Raw genomic sequence first — 21,328 nt, 5'->3', positions numbered from 1 at the left:
CAACAGGCTGTGCTGAAACTCATAAGCTTAGGTGATAAACCTCACACTGCTTGTGAGTTGTGGACAGCTGTGAAAGAGCAGGCAGATCTGTGGCTGAGACCGCTAAACCTACATCCAGGAATGGTCGTGTGTGACAATGGCCGTAACCTGGTGGCGGCTCTGAGGCGAGATCACACACATACCATGCCTGGCTCATGTGCTTAACCTCGTGGTTCAGTGGTTTCTTAAATCGTACCCAGAGTTGCCAGATGTGCTTGTCAAAGTACGCCGCCTGTCAGCTCATTTTCAGAAGTCGGCTACAGCTTCCACCGCTCATGCTGTGTTGCAGCAGCGTTTGCAGCTTCCGGCACACCGGCTGGTGTGTGATGTCCCCACACGTTGGAACTCTACCCTCCACATATTGCAAAGGATTTGTGAGCAGAAGAGAGCAGTTGTGAAGTACCAGCTGTAACAAGGCCGTCGATATTCAGGTCAGACTCCACACATAAGACCTCAGGAGTGGACCTGGATGTCTGACACATGTACCATCCTGAAAAACTTTGAGGACTCCACCAAGATGGTGAGTGGCGATGACGCCATCATTAGCGTCAGCATCCCACTTGTCTGTCTTTTGCAATGCTCTCTGCAGAGAATTAAAGAGGAGGCATTGCATCCAGAGTATGATGAGATGGATCAAGAAGCCGTAACGGGCGATTACACACAGCCCAGCCTCATCTCATCCCAACGTGCATTGGGGGACAATGAGGGAGAGGAGGAGTAGGAGGAGGAAGAACAGGAGCTGGTATCATGCGCTGTAGACGGTAGTACCTGTACAACTGTCATACCGTCGGTTCAGCGTGGGTGGCCTGAGGACAGGGGGGAGGAGGAGGAGGAGGAAGAGGAGGAGGAGGACGAGAGCATGGTCAGTCGTCATCTTGGTGAGGACATGGAAGTCTTGCCAGTTACCAGTCAGGCACGCATGGCTGACTTTGTTACGCTGCCTTAACCGTGACCCTCGCGTTTTCAAAATGTTGGGTGACAGTCATTACTGGTTGGTGACACTTTTAGACCCCCGCTACAAGGAGAACTTTCACTCTCTTATTCCTGAGGTGGAGAGGTCTACAAAAATGTGGCAGTACCAGAAGGCCCTTGCTGCAGAACTGTTAAAAAAAATTTCCCATCTGAACACGCTAGCGGCAGAGATCACAGTTCGTTGACCAACCAAGGCGTACAGGCGAGAGAGACGCAACTTCAATCCAGCAGAGGCAGGGGAACACTGTCAACAATCAGGGACAGTTTTCTGAGACCAGCCTAGCTTACAGGCTCTGAGGAGCGGGGTACTCTCACAAGGAGTGGAACGTTTCAAAAGATGGTGAGGGAGTACCTTGCCAACCATACCAGCGTCCTCCGTGAATCCTCTGTGCCTTTTAATTATTGGGTATCCAAGCTGGACACTTGGAATGAACTCGCTCTGTACGCCTTGGAGGTTCTGGCCTGCCCTGGTGCTAGCGTGTTATCGGAGCGTGTTTTTAGTGCCACTGGGGGAATTATAACTGATAAGCGCACTCGCCTGTCAACTGACAATGCTGACAAGCTGACCCCTATCAAAATGAACAAGGGCTGGATTGGGCCAGACTTCTCATCACCACCAAATGACAGCAGAGTAACATAAAGTCAAATCCACTGTGTTATTTCGGGAGGTGTATTCCCATGCACCGCTTCACACCCACACATGGGTATACGCTTCCTCATTTCGGCTGTTTTTTGCTCTTCTCCTTATCCTCAGCCTCCACCACCACTATACCACCAGGGTGACCGTGGTCCGTGTTGCCAGCATTGCAAGTTACTCCGTCCTAATTTTTGGCAGCTTTTGCTTGGAAGGCATAGGCAAAAACTATGGGAGACTCACTCCCCAATAAGGGGAATAATGTTTTTAATATGCTGTACTGCATGGCTCTTGTAAGGGGCATTAAAACAGTCTTGTTAAGCTACTGTGACCTCCACCACTCTTCCAATGGGAATTAAAACAAACAGTCTTGTTAAACCACTCTGATCTCCAAGTCTCTTCCAAGGGGCATTAAAACAGTCTTGTTAAGCTACTGTGACCTCCACGACTCTTGCAACGGGCATTGCATTTCCTCCTAATTTTAGTCAGCTTTTGCTTTTCAATGCACAGGCGAACACTAAGGGAGACCCACTCCCCAATAATGGGTAGAAGGTTTTTAGTACGCTGTAATCCACGTCTGTTTCAAGGGGCATTGCAGTTCCTCATCATTGTGGGAAAGCCTTCCATTCACTGCTTAGGCCAACAGTGTACAGGAGACCCAGTTGCTATAAATGGAAAACACGGTTTAGTTATGGCCCTCTGACCTCCATGTCACTTCCAAGGGGCATTGGAGTGCCTCGAAATTTTTGGTAGGCATTGCACTCACTGTATGCCCTATAACTGTGTAGCCGAACCGCTCCTTTTGGTACAGAAACATATCCTACAAGACATGTGTGGTTGACTGGCCTGATATTGATGTGAATGGTCCCTGTTCCTCCTGCTCTTTCTCCTTTGCCACCACCTCATCCATCATTCATCACCTGAAGCTTTATTTTAATGGGAGTCATGGAACTGGGATAGTAGCAGGAAAACATCCAGCAATCCTCAGAGGAGGTAGGATATGCGCCAAAACGCTGACCACCTCAGGCCTAGCCGCTACTACATACATGCGCTTGCATTCCAAGGAATAGAAAGCTAAGGAGATGGATGGCCTCATGATCATGAATAATTTACTTGTTGTGTAGGAGGCCGACCACTGCTGCTGTCTACCTTCTGAACTTTGTGTTGAAGCCTGATTGACCCAGGACCCGCAATCCTCTATGTCTGGAGGACGTGTTGCATCCCAGTGTCCAACTGTGTCCCGGCTTCCACAATATTAACCCAGTGTGAAGGTGTCAGTCAGATGGACCATCCCTGGCCACATTCACTTGTCCCCATGTTTGTGGTTAGGCTGTCCTTCAAATAGGGGCGGCTGGGGACCGTTTATGGACACCCGGCCACCCCCTGGTGGCTGGGGACCAAGCGTGGACACCCGGCCGCCGGGCGGCTGGGGACTGAGTACGGATACCAGGCAGCCGACGCAGCCATGACGTGGTGGCCAGATTCCGCCTCCACATGCCTAAAAGGCCCAATTTCAAGTGCAAGCAAGCAGTATGGAATTGCAGCCTGGGGGTGGGTGGTTGGCAGGCTGCATACTTGCGCCTGCATTGCAAGGAATGGGGTAGGTACAATTGAACACTGCCCTGGGACAAGGACTTGCACGGGGATAGTTGCAAGTCTGCATCTTCTGATGCAGCAAGGATCACTTCTGATGGGCACACACTTAGGCAGTGACATGGGTGTCAGATGCTTCCAGGGGTCTTCCCCATGCTGTTCCCATGTCTTTTCAGCACTGTATGCATGTGTCACACAGCACATGGCCAGATAAGGTTGTAAAATGTTAAAATGACATTTCATGGTGAATGCATTTGTCACAGTTGAAAGCAATACAAAAGTGCAAAAACGCATAAAAAATGCTACTTGTGAACATAGCCCAAGGTGTGGAGGAGCATTTTTATTTTTGGTTATTTTACCTTATACACAAGTCTTTACCCTGGAAAGGAAGTTCCTTAACATATTTCACAGGAAAACCGCTTCAGTTTCGTTTTTTAACGTTTTATTGTGAGCCCTTTAAAAGTGGCTTAATACCTCTGACCACATTGTTGACAGCAGTGACCTAAGGGTCAGAAATGCTTCCTGGGGCGATCCCCATGTCATTTGAGCACTGCCACTATCGTTTTGGGCACTTTTTAGGCTTTTTACAGACTGCCGGGGGTGCCGCCGCAAAAATGCTCGGGACTCCCATAGACTAACATTGGGCTCATTGCTCGGGTCGAGCACCCGAGTATCACGGTGAGCTCGGCCCGAGCATTTTAGTGCTCACTCAACACTAGTAAAGAATCATTTTGCTGTTCTTCTGTAGTACTATCTGTTTGCTCCTCCGTTATGGGAATAGGACTGTGGCCTTCCATCTCCAACATACTAAATCTGAAATGTTCTTCTAGCTGCTGTTCACCTTCATTATTCTCATTCATCAGTTTAATTGTAATCATGTTTGAAGCATTATCAGTAATAATAGCAAGAACCTGTTCTTTTGTTCTTAACCCTGGTTTCCTGTTCACTCCAGCAGTTTTGAGATGAGTGCAGGCATTCCTTCCTTGTGTTTTTTCCCCCCTTATCGGTAGAGGAGGAGCTTCACTACTTATCATGTACGTAAACGGCAGCACAGATTCATCTCAGCTAAAAGTCTAAACCCCTAGATCAGAAACAGGACAGACATTTATAGAACATTTCATAACTTTCTTAAATTCTTATGAAAAAATATTCCCCACAAGCTGCATTGAACTACTGTACCCAATTTATTATACACTGCTCAAAAAAATAAAGGGAACACTTAAACAGAATATAACTCCAAGTAAGTCAAAATTCTGTGAAATCAAACTGTCCACTTAGGAAGCAACACTGATTGACAATCAATTTCACATGCTGTTGTGCAAATGAAATAGACAATAGATGGAAATTATTGGCAATTATCAAGACACCCTCAATAAAGGAGTGGTTCTGCAGGTAGGGACCACAGACCACATCTCAGTACCAATGCTTTCTGGCTGATGTTTTGGTCACTTTTTAATGTTGGTTGTGCTTTCACACACGTGGTAGCATGAGACGGACTCTACAACCCACAGAAGCTGCTCAGGTAGTGCAGCTTATCCAGGATGGCACATCAACGTGAGTTATGGCAAGAAGGTTTGCTGTGTCTGTCAGCGTAGTGTCCAGAGGCTGGAGGCGCTACCAGGAGACAGGCCAGTACAACAGGAGACGTGGAGGGGGCCGTAGGAGGGCAACAACCCAGCAGCAGGACCGCTACCTCCGCCTTTGTGCAAGGAGAAACAGGAGGAACACTGCCAGAGCCCTGCCAAATGACCTCCAGCAGGCCACAAATGTGCATGTGTCTGCACAAACGGTTAGAAACCGACTACATGAGGGTTGTATGAGGGCCCGACGTCCACAGATGGGGGTTCTGCTCCCAGTCCAACACCATGCAGGACGCTTGGCATTTGCCACAGAACACCAGGATTGGCAAAGTCGCCACTGGCGCCCTGTGCTCTTCACAGATGAAAGCAGGTTCACATTGAGCACATGTGACAGACGTGACAGTCTGGAAACGCCGTGGAGAGCAATCTGCTGCCTGCAACATCCTTCAGCATGACCGGTTTGGCAGTGGGTCAGTAATGGTGTGAGGTGGCATTTCTTTGGAGGGCCGCACAGCCCTCCATGTGCTCATCAGAGGTAGCCTGACTGCCATTAGGTACAGAGATGAGATCCTCAGACCCCTTGTGAAACTACATGCTGCCCTGGGTTCCTCCTAATGCAGGACAATGCCAGACCTCATGTGGCTGGAGTGTGTCAGCAGTTCCTGCAAGATGAAGGCATTGAAGCTATGGACTGGCCCGCCCGTTCCCCAGACTTGAATCCGATTGAGCACATCTGGGACATCATGTCTCGCTCCATCCACCAATGTCATGTTGCACTACAGACTGTCCAGGAGTTGGCGGATGCTTTAGACCAGGTCTGGGAGGAGATCCCACAGGAGACCATCCGCAACCTCATCAGGAGCATGCCCAGGCGTTGTAGGGAGGTCATACAGGCACGTGGAGGCCACACACAATACTGAGCCTCATTTTGACTTGTTTTAAGGACATTACATCAAAGTTTGATCAGCCTGTAGTGTGTTTTTCCACTTTAATTTTGGGGGGTGACTCCAAATCCAGGCCTCAATTAGTTAATACATTTGATTTCCATTGATGATTTTTGTGTCATTTTGTTGTTGTGTTCTAGACATTACCACAATGAATTTTAAACAAAACAATTCAGATGCAGTTGAAGTTCAGACTTTCAGCTTTCATTTGAGGGTATCCACATTAAAATTGGATGAAGGGTTTAGGAGTTTCAGCTCCTTAACATGTGCCACCCTGTTTTTAAAGGGACCAAAAGTAATTGGACAAGGCTATTTCATGGACAGGTGTGGGCAATCCCTTCGTTATGTCATTCTCAATTAAGCAGATAAAAGGCCTGGAGTTGATTTGAGGTGTGGTGCTTGCATTTGGAAGGTTTTGCTGTGAAGTAAACATGCAGTCAAAGGAGCTCTCCATGCAGGTGAAACAAGCCATCCTTAAGCTGCAAAAACAGAAAAAACTCATCTGAGAAATTGCTACAATATTAGGAGTGGCAAAATCTACAGTTGGGAACATCCTGAGCAAGAAAGAAAGCACTGGTGAACTCATCAATGCAAAAAGACCTGGGCGCCCACGGAAGACAACAGTGGTGGATGATCGCAGAATAATCTCCATGGTGAAGAGAAACCCCTTCACAACAGCCAACCAAGTGAACAACACTCTCCAGGAGGTAGGCGTATCAATATCCAAATCTACCATAAAGAGAAGACTGCATGAAAGTAAATACAGAGGGTTCACTGCACGTTGCAAGCCACTCATAAGCATCAACAATAAAAAGGCTAGACTGGACTTTGCTAAAAAACATCTAAAAAAGCCAGCACAGTTCTGGAAGAACATTCTTTGGACAGATGAAACCAAGATCAACCTCTACCAGAATGATGGAAAGAGAAAAGTATGGCGAAGGCGTGGTACAGTTCATGATCCAAAGCATACCACATCATTTGTGATGGCTTGGGCATGCATGGCTGCCAGTGGCACTGGGTCACTAGTGTTTATTGATGATGTGACACAGGACAGAAGCAGCCGAATGAATTCTGATGTATTCAGAGCCATACTGTGTGCTAAGATCCAGCCAAATGCAGCCAAACTGATTGGTCGTCGTTTCATACTACAGATGGACAATGACCCAAAACATAAAGCCAAAGCAACCCAGGAGTTTATTAAAGCAAAGAAGTGGAATATTCTTGAATGGCCAAGTCAGTCACCTGATCTCAACCCAATTGAGCATGCATTTCACTTGTTAAAGACTAAACTTCACACAGAAAGGCCCACAAACAAACAGCAACTGAAAACCACCACAGTGAAGGCCTGGCAGAGCATCAAAAAGGAGGAAACACAGCGTCTGGTGATGTCCATGAGTTCAAGACTTCAGGCAGTCATTGCCAACAAAGGGTTTTCAACCAAGTACTAGAAATGAACATTTTATTTACAATTATTTAATCTGTCCAATTACTTTTGGTCCCTTTAAAAACAGGGTGTCACATGTTAAGGAGCTGAAACTCCTAAACCCTTCATCCAATTTTAATGTGGATACCCTCAAATGAAAGCTGAAAGTCTGAACTTCAACTGCATCTGAATTGTTTTGTTTAAAATTCATTGTGGTAATGTCTAGAACCAAAATTAGAAAAATGTCGTCTCTGTCCAAATATATATGGACCTGTGTGTGTGTATATATATATATATATATATATATATATATATATATATATATATATATATATATATATATATAAACACACACATACGTGTATATCTATATATGTGTATGTATATATATCTCACATTTATATGTGTGTATATATATATATATATATATATATATATATATACATATACACAGTACAGACCAAAAGTTTGGACACACCTTCTCATTTAAAGATTTTTCTGTATTTTCATAACCATGAAAATTGTGCATTCACACTGAAGGCATCAAAACTATGAATTAACACATGTGGAATTATATACTTAACAAAAAAGTGTGAAACAACTGAAAATATGTCTTATATTCTAGGTTCTTCAAAGTAGCCTCCTTTTGCTTTGATGACTGCTTTGCACACTCTTGGCATTCTCTTGATGAGCTTCAAGAGGTAGTTACTGGAAATGGTGTTCCAACAATCTTGAAGGAGTTCCCAGAGATGCTTAGCACTTGTTGGCCCTTTTGCCTTCACTCTGCGGTCCAGCTCACCCCAAACCATCTCGATTGGGTTCAGGTCTGGTGACTGTGGAGGCCAGCTCATCTGGCGTAGCACCCCATCACTCTCCTTCTTGGCCAAATAGCCCTTACACAGCCTGGGGGTGTGTTTGGGGTCATTGTCCTGTTGAAAAATAAATGATGGTGCAACTAAACGCAAACCGGATGGAATAGCATGCCGCTGTAAGACGCTGTGGTAGCCATGCTGGTTCAGTATGCCTTCAATTTTGAATAAATCCCCAACAGTGTCACCAGCAAAGCACCCCCACACCATCACACCTCCTCCTCCATGCTTCACGGTGGGAACCAGACATGTAGAGTCCATCCGTTCACCTTTTCTGCGTTACACAAAGGCACGGTGGTTGGAACCAAAGATCTCAAATTCAGACTCATCAGACCAAAGCACAGATTTCCACTGATCTAATGTCCATTCCTTGTGTTCTCTAGCCCAAACAAGTCTCTTCTGCTTGTTGCCTGTCCTTAGCAGTAGTTTCCTAGCAGCTATTTTACCATGAAGGCCTGCTGCACAAAGTCTCCTCTTAACAGTTGTTGTAGAGATGTGTCTGCTGCTAGAACTCTGTGTGGCATTGACCTGGTCTCTAATCTGAGCTGCTGTTAACCTGCGATTTCTGAGGCTGGTGACTCGGATAAACTTATCCTCAGAAGCAGAGGTGACTCTTGGTCTTCCTTTCCTGGGGCGGTCCTCATGTGAGCCAGTTTCTTTGTAGCGCTTGATGGTTTTTGCAACTGCACTTGGGGACGCTTTCAAAGTTTTCCCAATTTTTCTGACTGACTGACCTTCATTTCTTAAAGTAATGATGGCCACTCGTTTTTCTTTACTTAGCTGCTTTTCTCTTGCCATAATACAAATTCTAACAGTCTATTCAGTAGGACTATCAGCTGTGTATCCACCTGACTTCTGCACAACACAACTGATGGTCCCAACCCCATTTATAAGGCAAGAAATCCCACTTATTAAACCTGACAGGGCACACCTGTGAAGTGAAAACCATTTCCGGTGACTACCCCTTGAAGCTCATCAAGAGAATGCCAAGAGTGTGAAAAGCAGTCATCAAAGCAAAAGGTGGCTAAGTATATAATTCCACATGTGTTAATTCATAGTTTTGATGCCTTCAGTGTGAATGTACAATACAGAAAAATCTTTAAATGAGAAGGTGTGTCCAAACTTTTGGTCTGTACTGTATATATATTATATATACAGTTATATGAAAAAGTTTGGGCACCCCTATTAATCTTAAGCTTAATGTTTTATAAAAATTGGTGTTTTTGCAACGGCTATTTCAGTTTGATATATGTAATAACTGTTGGACACAGTAATGTTTCTGCCTTGAAATGAGGTTTATTGTACTAACAGAAAATGTGCAATCTGCATTCAAACAAAATTTGACAGGTGCATAAGTATGGGCACCTCACCAGAAAAGTGACATTAATATTTAGTAGATCCTCCTTTTGCAAAAATAACAGCCTCTAGTCGCTTCCTGTAGCTTTTAATGAGTTCCTGGATCCTGGATGAAGGTATTTTTGACCATTCCTCTTTACAAAACAATTCCAGTTAAGTTAAGTTTAATGGTTGCCGAGCATGGACAGCCCTCTTCAAATGATCCCACAGATGTTCAATGATATTCAGGTCTGGGGACTGGGATGGCCATTCCAGAACATTGTAATTGTTCCTCTGCATGAATGCCTGAGTAGATTTGGAGCGGTGTTTTGGATCATTGTCTTGCTGAAAGATCCATCCCCTGCATAACTTCAACTTTATCACTGATTCTTGAACATTATTGTCAAGAATCTGCTGATACTGAGTGGAATCCATGCGTCCCTCAACTTTAACAAGATTCCCGGTGACGGCATTGGCCACACAGCCCCAAAGCATGATGGAACCTCCACCAAATTTTACTGTGGGTAGCAAGTGTTTTTCTTGGAATGCTGTGTATTTTTGCCGCCATGCATAACACCTTTTTGTATGACCAAACAACTCAATCTCGGTTTCATCAGTCCACAGGACCTTCTTCCAAAAAGATAATGGCTTCCCCAAATGTGCTTTTGCATACCTCAGCCGACTCTGTTTGTGGCGTGCTTGCAGAAACGGCTTCTTTCGCATCACTCTCCCATACAGCTTCTCCTTGTGCAAAGTGCGTTGTATAGTTGACCAATGCACAGTGACACCATCTGCAGCAAGTTGATGCTGCAGCTCTCTGGAGGTGGTCTGAGGATTGTTCTTGACTGATCTCACCATTCTTCTTCTCTGCCTTTCTGATGTTTTTCTTGGCCTGCCACTTCTGGCCTTAACAAGAACTGTCCCTGTGTTCTTCCATTTCCTTGCTATGTTCCTCACAGTGGAAACTGACAGGTTAAATCTCTGAGACAGCTTTTTGTATCCTTCCCCTGAACAACTATGTTGAATAATCTTTGTTTTCAGATCATTTGACACTTGTTTTGAGGAGCCCATGATGCCACTCTCCAGAGGAGATTCAAACAGGAGAACAACTTGCAATTGGCCACTTTAAGTAGCTTTTCTCATGATTGCATACACCTGGCTATGAAGTTCAAAGCTCAATGAGGTTACAAAACCAAAAAAAGTGCTTTAGTAAGTCAGTAAAAAGTAGGTAGGAGTATTTAAAACAAGAAAATGATAAGGGTGCCCATACTTATGCACCTGTCAAATTTTGTTTGAATGCAGATTGCACATTTTCTGTTAGTACAATAAACCTCATTTCAAGGAAGAAACATTACTGTGTCCAACAGTTATTACATATATCAAACTGAAATAGCTGTTGCAAAAACACCAATTTTTATAAAACATTAAGCGTAAGATTAATAGGGGTGCCCAAACTTTTTCATATAACTGTATATATATATATATACGCATACAGTTACATGAAAAGGTTTGGGCACCCCTATTAATCTTAAGCTTAATGTTTTTTAAAAATTGGTGTTTTTGCAACAGCTATTTCAGTTTGATATATGTAATAACTGTTGGACACAGTAATGTTTCTGCCTTGAAATGAGGTTTATTGCACTAACAGAAAATGTGCAATCTGCATTCAAACTAAATTTGACAGGTGCATAAGTATGGGCACCCTTATCATTTTCTTGTTTTAAATACTCCTACCTACTTTTTACTGACTTACTAAAGCACTTTTTTTGGTTTTGTAACCTCATTGAGCTTTGAACTTCATAGCCAGGTGTATGCAATCATGAGAAAAGCTACTTAAAGTGGTCACTTGCAAGTTGTTCTCCTGTTTGAATCTCCTCTGAAGAGTGGCATCATGGGCTCCTCAAAACAACTGTCAAATGATCTGAAAACAAAGATTATTCATCAGTTATCCATCAGTTGTGTTGTGCAGAAGTCAGGTGGATACACAGCTGATAGTCCTGCTGAATAGACTGTTAGAATTTGTATTATGGCAAGAAAAACGCAACTAAGTAAAGAAAAACGAGTGGCCATCATTACTTTAAGAAATGAAGGTCAGTCACTGTGAAAAATTGGGCAAACTTTGAATGTGTCCCCAAGTGCAGTTGCAAAAACCATCAAGCGCTACAAAGAAACTGGCTCACATGAGGACCGCCCCAGGAAAGGAAGACCAAGAGTCACCTCTGCTTCTGAGGATAAGTTTATCCGAGTCACCAGCCTCAGAAATCGCAGGTTAACAACAGCTCAGATTAGAGACCAGGTCAATGCCACACAGAGTTCTAGCAGCAGACACATCTCTTCAACAACTGTTAAGAGGAGACTTTGTGCAGCAGGCCTTCATGGTAAAATAGCTGCTAGGAAACCACTGCTAAGGACAGGCAACAAGCAGAAGAGACTTGTTTGGGCTAAAGAACACAAGGAATGGACATTAGACCAGTGGAAATCTGTGCTTTGGTCTGATGAGTCCAAATTTGAGATCTTTGGTTCCAACCACTGTGTCTTTGTGCGACGCAGAAAAGGTGAACGGATGGACTCTACATGTCTGGTTCCCACCGTGAAGCATGGAGGAGGAGGTGTGATATTGTGGGGGTGCTTTGTTGGTGACACTGTTGGGGATTTATTCAAAATTGAAGGCATACTGAACCAGCATGGCTACCACAGCATCTTGCAGCGGCATGCTATTCCATCCGGTTTGCGTTTAGTTGGACCATCATTTATTTTTCAACAGGACAATGACCCCAAACACACCTCTAGGCTGTGTAAGGGCTATTTGACCAAGAAGGAGAGTGATGGGGTGCTACGCCAGATGACCTGGCCTCCACAGTCACCAGACCTGAACCCAATCGAGATGGTTTGGGGTGAGCTGGACCGCAGAGTGAATGTTATCACTCTCCTGTTAGGTTTTTTCTATCTTGCTGGTCACATGACCTTTTTTGCCTATTCAATCCTGCTCCGCCCTCCTGGCCATGCTGGACTTCATTGTAATTTCTACTCTTGAGCTAGCCAGGTGCTTTGTAACCTCAGTCAGTTTTGCTGGGTCTTCGGACCTCTATTTTCTATGTTGTTTGTTTGTCTTTTTACTGCTACAATTTCTGCTAGAAGGTGTCCATCTTTCTCCCAGTCCCTATTTCTTGTAGGGATCCCTTCCTCACATCTATAGGTCTTCGTTCAGACTAGCTGAGGACTTTAGCGGGTCTGATCGCAGGATCAGGTTCCCCGTTACATCGTAGGGATCCAGTTTAGTTCTATTGTAGGGACACATCTCCTGTCTTTCCTTAGTGCTTGTAGCAGATCATAACAGTGAAGGCAAAAGGGCCAATAAGTGCTAAGCATCTCTGGGAACTCCTTCAATATTGTTGGAAGACCATTTACGGTGACTACCTCTTGAAGCTCATCAAGAGAATGCCAAGAGTGTGCAAAGCAGTCATCAAAGCAAAAGGTGGCTACTTTGAATAACCTAGAATATAAGACATATTTTCAGTTGTTTCACACTTTTTTGTTAAGTATATAATTCCACATGTGTTAATTCATAGTTTTGATGCCTTCAGTGTGAATGTACAATTTTCATAGTCATGAAAATACAGAAAAATCTTTAAATGAGAAGGTGTGTCCAAACTTTTGGTCTGTACTGTATCTATAATATAACCGGGGATGCGTCCCTCTGTCTGAAGCCTCTATAGACTGCGCATGCGCGACACGCAGTCTGGCTCCAGACAGAATCAAGCATCCAGCCGTTACCGGTAAGAGGAGTGTATGGCGCCGGAGATCGCGGTATGCGTAGGCACTGAACGCATACGCGATCTCCGGCGCCATACTTACCTGACCGGGAGGAGCGTTGCCCCGGCACCTCTCTTCACCGGAGACAGGGGCAGGAGTGAGGCGTCAGATCGGCGCATGTGCATAGCGCTATCCGGCGCCATTTTACTGAAGACACATTTGCAGTGTGTCTTCAGCAAAATGGCGCCAGACAGCACGATGCTCCGGCGCCGCACTCCTCCCCCCGGCCTCCGGCAGAACAGGACGCAGCAGCGCTGGAGCACAGAGAAGAAAGGTGAGTATAACTGTTTATTTTTTTTGTATGTGTGTACAGTGTGAAAGGGATGAGGGGACAATGCATACCAGTATGAGGGGTACCACATATACCATTATTGGGGGGTTAGGGGCCCATGCATACCAGGATTGGGGGGTGAGGGGACCATGCATACCAGGATTGGTGGGTGAGGGAACCATGCATACCAGGATTGGGGGGTGAGGGGTACCACGCATACCCGGATTGGGGGGTGAGGAGTACCAGGCATACCAGGATTGGGGGGTTTGGGGTACCACGCATACCAGGATTGGGGGGTGAGGGGACCATGCATACCAGGATGAGGGGTACAACACATACCATTAATGGGGGTGAGGGGCCCATGCATACCAGGATTGGGGGGTGAGGGGCCCATGCATACCAGGATTGGGGGGGTATGGGGACCATGCATACCAGGATTGGGGGGGTATGGGGACCATGCATACCAGGATTGGGGGGTGAGGGGACCATGCATACCAGGATTGGGGGGTGAGGGGTACCAGACATACCAGGATTGGGGGGGTGAGGGGTACCACGCATACCAGGATTGGGGGGGTGACGGGACCACGCATACCAGGATGATGGGTACCACACATGCCATTATTGGGGGGTGATGTGCCCATGCATACCAGGATTGGGGGGTGACGGGACCATGCACACCAGAATTGGGGGGTGACGGGACCATGAATACCAGGATTGGGGGGTGAGGGGACTATGCATACCAGGATTGGGGGGTGAGAGGACCATGTATACAAGAATAGGGATGAGGGGTACCATACATACCAAGATGAGGGATGGGGTGCCATGCATAGCAGGATAAGAATGAGAGGTGCCATGCACACTAGGATGAGGGATTGGGTGCCATGCATACCAGGTTTCTGGGATGAGGAGGCCATACATACCAGAAATGGTATGAGGGGGTGCCATGCATACCAGGATGAGGGGTATCATGTATACCAGGATTGGGGATGAGGGGCACCATGCATATCAGGATTGGGGATGAGGGAGCCAAGCATACCAGGATGAGGGGCACCATGCATACCAGGATTGGGGATGAGGGGTGCCATGCATATCAGGATTGGGGATGAGGGAGCCATGCATACCAGGATGAGGGGTACCATACATACCAGAATTGGGGATGAGGGGTGCTATACATACTGGGATTGGGGATGAGGGGTGCCATGCATACCAGGATGGGGATGAGGGGTGCCATGCATACCAGGATAGGATGGTGGGGACAGGATGGGGCAGCACAAATACCAGGGGGTGGTAGCACATACCAGCATGGGAGGCCATACACCAATAAAAACTCTCGCCACCCAGGCGTAGAATGGGTTCAATAGCTAGTGTGTGTGCATATATATATATATATATATATATATATATATATATATATATATATATATATATATATACATACATATATATATACATACACACACACACACACACACACACATTAGTGTTAAATCGGATTATTATATAATCAAATAGATGAAGAATAGCCTGAATATTTGTTGTGGGTGTGTGAAGGAGATATACAATATCAGTCAAATGTTTGGACATACCATAGATTCAGACTGAAGGCAACAAAACCACAAAGGAACCCGTATGGATGAAAAAAATTAGAATGTGTAGGTTTAACCTTAGATTCCACAAAGTATCCCCATGTTACTCTGATGACTGTTTTATACCCCCCCATGGAATTCTCATAAGCAGTTTCTTCAGGTATCCCCTGGAAAGGCTTCCAATGAACAGGAATGAATCATCAGGAGTGAATTTGTGGAATCGCCAGACTCCAGAAAGTGTTTGTGATCATCAGGGTTTTTTTTTTTTTCAGAGACTGTGTTGGTACACAGCTTCATACAGTGTTGACCCCTATACCATAACGTTACGCGAGCCCTGGAGTACCCGGTACCTATATCACTGCAATGGCGCCAGCACCAAAGGTCAGTATAGCCTGCTTTTACTTTACAAGGGGAAATGTAGCAATTATGAAGTGGTTGTCTAAGTAGCAGATATCCCCTGTAATGCAGTGTTTCCACCACACTGATGTTTTATCTGTAGTGACAACACCTTGCGGCTAGAGTGACATATACAAGATGTCACAGTGGAAAACACATCATGATATAGTATTGTAAACACACTGGAGCACTGAAAGGGGAGGTGTATAGTATCAAACTATATTTTATTTTTTATTAACTTTATAAGCCTATCATTTTATTACCGCTTTCCAATTTTATTTTTTTTTTAACCAATGATACATTTGTTCTTATTACACAACAAATAGCAAAACATCTAGATTGAATTCCGATATATAATCTATAATCTACACACTGTATTCAGGATGGTAATCATGAGAAATGTATTATCTACTACTATGGCATGTGTTATTCATTTAAAGGGATTTTACATCCATCAAAATAAGTGAGTGCCGGTTCTTATCTATTTGGAGAAATCAAAATAATAGTTTCACACTTATTTACAAAATATATACAGTACAGACCTAAAGTTTGGACACACCTTCTCATTTAAAGATTTTTCTGTATTTTCATGACTATGATAATTGTACATTCACACTGAAGGCATCAAAACTATGAATTAACACATGTGGAATTATATACTTAACAAAAAAGTGTGAAACAACTGAAAATATGTCTTATATTCTAGGTTCTTCAAAGTAGCCACCTTTTGCTTTGATGATTGCTTTGCACACTCTTGGCATTCTCTTGATGAGCTTCCAGAGGTAGTCACCGGAAATGGTCTTCCAACAATCTTGAAGGAGTTCCCAGAAATGCTTAGCACTTGTTGGCCCTTTTGCCTTCACTCTGCGGTCCAGCTCACCCCAAACCATCTCGATTGGTTCAGGTCTGGTGACTGTGGAGGCCAGGTCATCTGGCGTAGCACCCCATCACTCTCCTCCTTGGTCAAATAGCCCTTACACAGCCTGGAGGTGTGTTTGGGGTCATTGTCCTGTTGAAAAATAAATGTTGGTCCAACTAAACGCAAACCGGATGGAATAGCATGCCGCTGCAAGATGCTGTGGTAGCCATGCTGGTTCAGTATGCCTTCAATTTTGAATAAATCCCCAACAGTGTCACCAGCAAAGCACCCCCACACCATCACACCTCCTCCTCCATGCTTCACAGTGGGAACCAGGCATGTAGAGTCCATCCATTCACCTTTTCTGCGTCGCACAAAGACACAGTGGTTGGAACCAAAGATCTCCTATTTGGACTCATCAGACCAAAGCACAGATTTCCACAGGTCTAATGTCCATTCCTTGTGTTCTTTAGCCCAAACAAGTCTCTTCTGCTTGTTGCCTGTCCTTAGCAGTGGTTTCCTAGCAGCTATTTTACCATGAAGGCCTGCTGCACAAAGTCTCCTCTTAACAGTTGTTGTAGAGATGTGTCTGCTGCTAGAACTCTGTGTGCCATTGACCAGGTCTCTAATCTGAGCTGCTGTTAACCTGCGATTTCTGAGGCTGGTGACTCGGATAAACTTATCCTCAGAAGCAGAGGTGACTCTTGGTCTTCCTTTCCTGGGGCGGTCCTCATGTGAGCCAGTTTCTTTATAGTGCTTGATGGTTTTTGCAACTGCACTTGGGGACGCTTTCAAAGTTTGCCCAATTTTTCGGACTGACTGACCTTCATTTCTTAAAGTAATGATAGCCACTCGTTTTTCTTTACTTAGAATTTGTATTATGGCAAGAAAAAAGCAGCTAACAGTCTATTCAGTAGGACTATCAGCTGTGTATCCACCAGACTTCTGCACAACACAACTGATGGTCCCAACCCCATTTATAAGGCAAGAAATCCCACTTATTAAACCTGACAGGGCACACCTGTGAAGTGAAAATCATTTCCGGTGACTACCTCTTGAAGCTCATCAAGAGAATGCCAAGAGTGTGCAAAGCAGTCTTCAAAGCAAAAGGTGGCTACTTTGAAGAACCTAGAATATAAGACATATTTTCAGTTGTTTCACACTTTTTTGTTAAGTATATAATTCCACATGTGTTAATTCATAGTTTTGATGCCTTCAGTGTGAATGTACAATTTTCATAGTCATGAAAATACTGAAAAATCTTTAAATGAGAAGGTGTGTCCAAACTTTTGGTCTGTACTGTATATATTTATATAGTGCTCTTTAGAAGTATTATTTAGCATATTTCAACGCAGCTCACCTTTGAAGTCGTACTGAAACACATTCTTCAAAGACTCGTGCAGAAAGTAAAAGCTTCCAAGAGCCTAGAAAATAGGAGAAAAATAAGAACACAATCAAAACAAGTTCATATTCACCAATATTTATTCCTTAAAAAGACATACTGAAACATTAATTTTATGACCTCGTGGAGAAGTCCGTTTTTCACGTACATGTTCTACTCTTGTTCACAAAGGAAAACGGGATAAGGAAACTTGGCACTTCCAAGATAAGTTAACACTTGATTTTCTTTATTGCAACTCCATTAAAACGTTACATGCATCGCGCCCTTAGAACCTGACGCGTTTCTGGCGTTGTTCCACGCCCTTAATTGTAGAGATGCTCTGCCTTTAATCTGTAAACTATTTAAAACCAATTTGGACCAATCATGTGTATTGCTTTGATTGTATACCTGTGTGTATTAAAAAAACCCTTTTAAATTCTATTATATATATTCACAAATATTCAGAATAAATACATTGTGTCATTTCTAAAGTTTAAGTAGTTAGGTTGTTCAGCGTTTAATAATAAAATTGAATACATTTCTCGGACCAAAAGTTTTGTTTTTTTTTGCCAATTACCTCCCCTTTCTGGACTAGTTACCTTCTCTATTCCATAACATAATATTTTTAATATTTTTGTTATGCGCTTCTATAAAGTGCTTTGACGCACCTGAATATATATTGTTGCTTTCCTATATACTTCATATTACAGCTGGGGCATTCGATATAATACACTACATGTTCAGTAATGGGTATGAGAAACTGTGCAAATTTATTATTCTATGGCAAAAGAAATTACTGACACACTGACCAAACACTAATGAAAATCTGATCTCAATTTAATGGGTAGGAAGAAATAATAAAAAAAAATAATAATTCATACATGAGAAAAAATAAAAAAAAAGGATTGAATGAGGCCCAATCCATTTTAAATTTTTATCTTTTTATTTTCAGTGCATGAATACGGGGAAGGCTGCCTTGCCCGAGCTACAGCTCTATTCACATAAGAACCCAGAGAATTGCTTTGCAGCAGCCACATGGCCTGTAAGAAACTGATGTTGGAATATGATCCGCTGACTTCTATGGGAGTAGTTTGTTGGCATGTTTTGTGACCCGTGCAATGGTCACTGCGCCGGTTTAGGAGTTGAACTGTATCCATCACCTATTCTTAATGGTGGCTCTTGTGTTACAGAGGTTGACCACTTTCAGAAATTATTCATCACCGGCCGCAGTGTGTTCTAAAAAAACAAAACAAAAAAAAACGCTTTGCTCATCGTCCCCAGCGCAGAGTCTTTCAGAAAATCTTTAAAGGGGATAACCTCTTTAACCCCTTAACGATCTTGGGATTTTCCATTTTTTTTTTCATTTTCGTTTTTTGCTCCCCTTGTTCCCAGAGCCTTAGCGTTTTTATTTTTTGGTCAATATGGCCATGTGAGGGCTTATTTTTTGCGGGATGAGTTGTACTTTTAAACGGCATTACTAGTTTTACCATATCGAATACTGGAAAACGGGAAAAAAATTCCAAGTGCGGTGAAATTGCAAAAAAAAAATGCAATTCCACAGTTTTTTGTTATTTTTTTTCTTTCCACGTTCACTGGATGCTAAAACTGACCTGCCATTATTATTCTCCTGGTCATTTTGAGTTCGTAGACAGCAAACATGTATAGGTTCTTTTTTATTTAAGTGGTGAAAAAAAAATCCAAAAGTTTGCTAAAAAAAAAAAAAAAAAAAAAAGGCGCCATTTTCCAAGACCCGTAGCGTCTATACTTTTCGGGATCTGGGGGCGGGTAAAAGCTTATTTTTTGCGCGTGGGCTGACTTTTTTATTGATACCTTTTTGGGGTAGATACAATGTTTTGATCGCCAGTTTTTGAATTTTATTGCAATGTTGCGGCGACCAAAAAAACGTAATTCTGTCGTTTGGAATTTTTTTCTCGTTATGCCGTTTACCGATCGGATTATTTCTTTTTTTATATTGATAGATTGGGCGATTCTGAACGCAGCGATACCAAATGTGTATATGGGGTTTATTTTTTATAATTTTATTTTGAATGGGGCAAAAAGGGGAGTGATTTAAACTTACATTTTTAATTTTTTTTTTTATTTATTTATTTATTTTTTTAACACTTTTTGCTTGCTTCTATAGTCCATAGGAGACTAGAAGCAGCACTTGTCCGCTCGCCTCTGCTAACTAGAGGCGATGAGCAGATCACCTCTATGTAGCAAAAATGCTCCTGTACTATGAGCGCCGACCACTAGGTAGCGCTCACATTAATCTTTACATGACAACCACTGGGGTCTGCTGCAGACCCCGGGTTGCCATGCCCACCCATCAGTAACCTGCGATCACGTGAGGTCACCGATGGGCGGGGTAAGAGACCCACTTTCGGCGCGGCGCTATTAAATGCTGCTGTGAAAGATAGACAGCGGCATTTAACTGGTTAACTGCTGCGGGTGGATCGCAATTCCACCCGTGGCTGTTGCGGGCACACTTCAGCTGTAAGAATCAGCTGACATGTGCCCAGTTCAGTGCGGGCTCATTGCCGGAGCCCGTGCTGAACCGGGGGTGATGGCCTAATACGCCCCAGGCCAGTAAGGGGTTGAAGGGGTTCATGTCCCAAAACGCTCTAAACCTGCAGATATGGGGTTAATCTGCAGGTTAATCGCGTCCTAAAGCAGCGTGGCTGCTGCACTAAAAGCTCGGCTAATGGGAGGAAATTTATTATATTCTTCCCGGCAGACTCCAGCTTTCAATCATAGCATCAGTACAGAGCCGGCTGACAGTGCTGGGGTGTGGTTTCAGCTGCTGCTCACTATGTACTGAGCAGTGACTGAAAGCCGGAGGGTGCTGGGAGGAATATAGTTAATTTCTGCCCTGTAGCAGAGCTCTCAATGTGGCAGACGCACTGCGTTAGGATGCTATTAACCTGTAGATTAACCCCACGTTAATAGCTTTTTTTTACATGACAGGTTCCCTTTAACTATGCAAAGTTAGTTTTCATGATGTTGCATTGACAGGCACCTGCTAGGTATCATGCACGGCTGCCAGGCATGGCGTACCTGTCCTAATTATTATAGCAGGACGCATGCATAATACTGGTCAAGTGGACATCCAAGCAACATAAATAAAGTCTATTATGTCCCGATGCAAAAGAGGTGGCGGCCTTAAAAGACAAAACTGCACAAATCTTACATAATATTTTACAATGGGTTTTCTAAACCAGACATCTTTTGAAATTAATTTTATTCAAATATTGTGTACCGATAATACATTGCTAAAATCGAACCAAGAATCCCAATTACTACCCTTGAGAAATTGAGGTGCAGTTGTAAGACGTGTACTTCACTGGAGGGAGCAATTTTGAAATTCTCACAAAAGCCCAGCTGAATTTTTGCCTTGCCTTCATGAGTAACGTGAGAACATCTGCTAATAACAATATATTGGGAAATGTGTATTTGTGATTATATTAAAACAATGGTTTTATAGAATTTTGTTAAGAATTTAAAAATAAACCTTACATTACATTTCTTGATATGCGTTGAATAGAAGCTTTTTAAAAGGAGCTTCATATATTCAAAATGATCAATTATTTCTTTAGGAGACATTTCTTAGGCTATGTTCACACTAGCCATTTT

At 43.6% G+C, this 21,328-nt stretch overlaps 1 protein-coding gene across 3 annotated transcripts in view; it reads right to left on the bottom strand.

The window, feature by feature from the left end:
- INPP5A (inositol polyphosphate-5-phosphatase A) overlaps positions 1 to 21,328 on the bottom strand; it is a 452,670-nt gene that overhangs the window by 204,836 nt on the left and 226,506 nt on the right. For all 3 annotated transcript variants that reach the window (XM_073685121.1, XM_073685120.1, XM_073685122.1), the window contains exon 5: positions 17,675 to 17,738. In XM_073685121.1, the coding sequence (XP_073541222.1) occupies positions 17,675 to 17,738 (64 nt within the window). The remainder of the gene's footprint in view (positions 1 to 17,674; positions 17,739 to 21,328) is intronic.

Source organism: Phyllobates terribilis, unplaced genomic scaffold (genome assembly GCF_046119375.1).
Source record: "Phyllobates terribilis strain yellow unplaced genomic scaffold, ASM4611937v1 Scaffold_5__5_contigs__length_657084704, whole genome shotgun sequence".
NCBI lineage: Eukaryota > Metazoa > Chordata > Amphibia > Anura > Dendrobatidae > Phyllobates > Phyllobates terribilis.
Note: the sequence above shows the minus strand (reverse complement) of the source record. Positions and strands in the feature narration are given on the sequence as shown.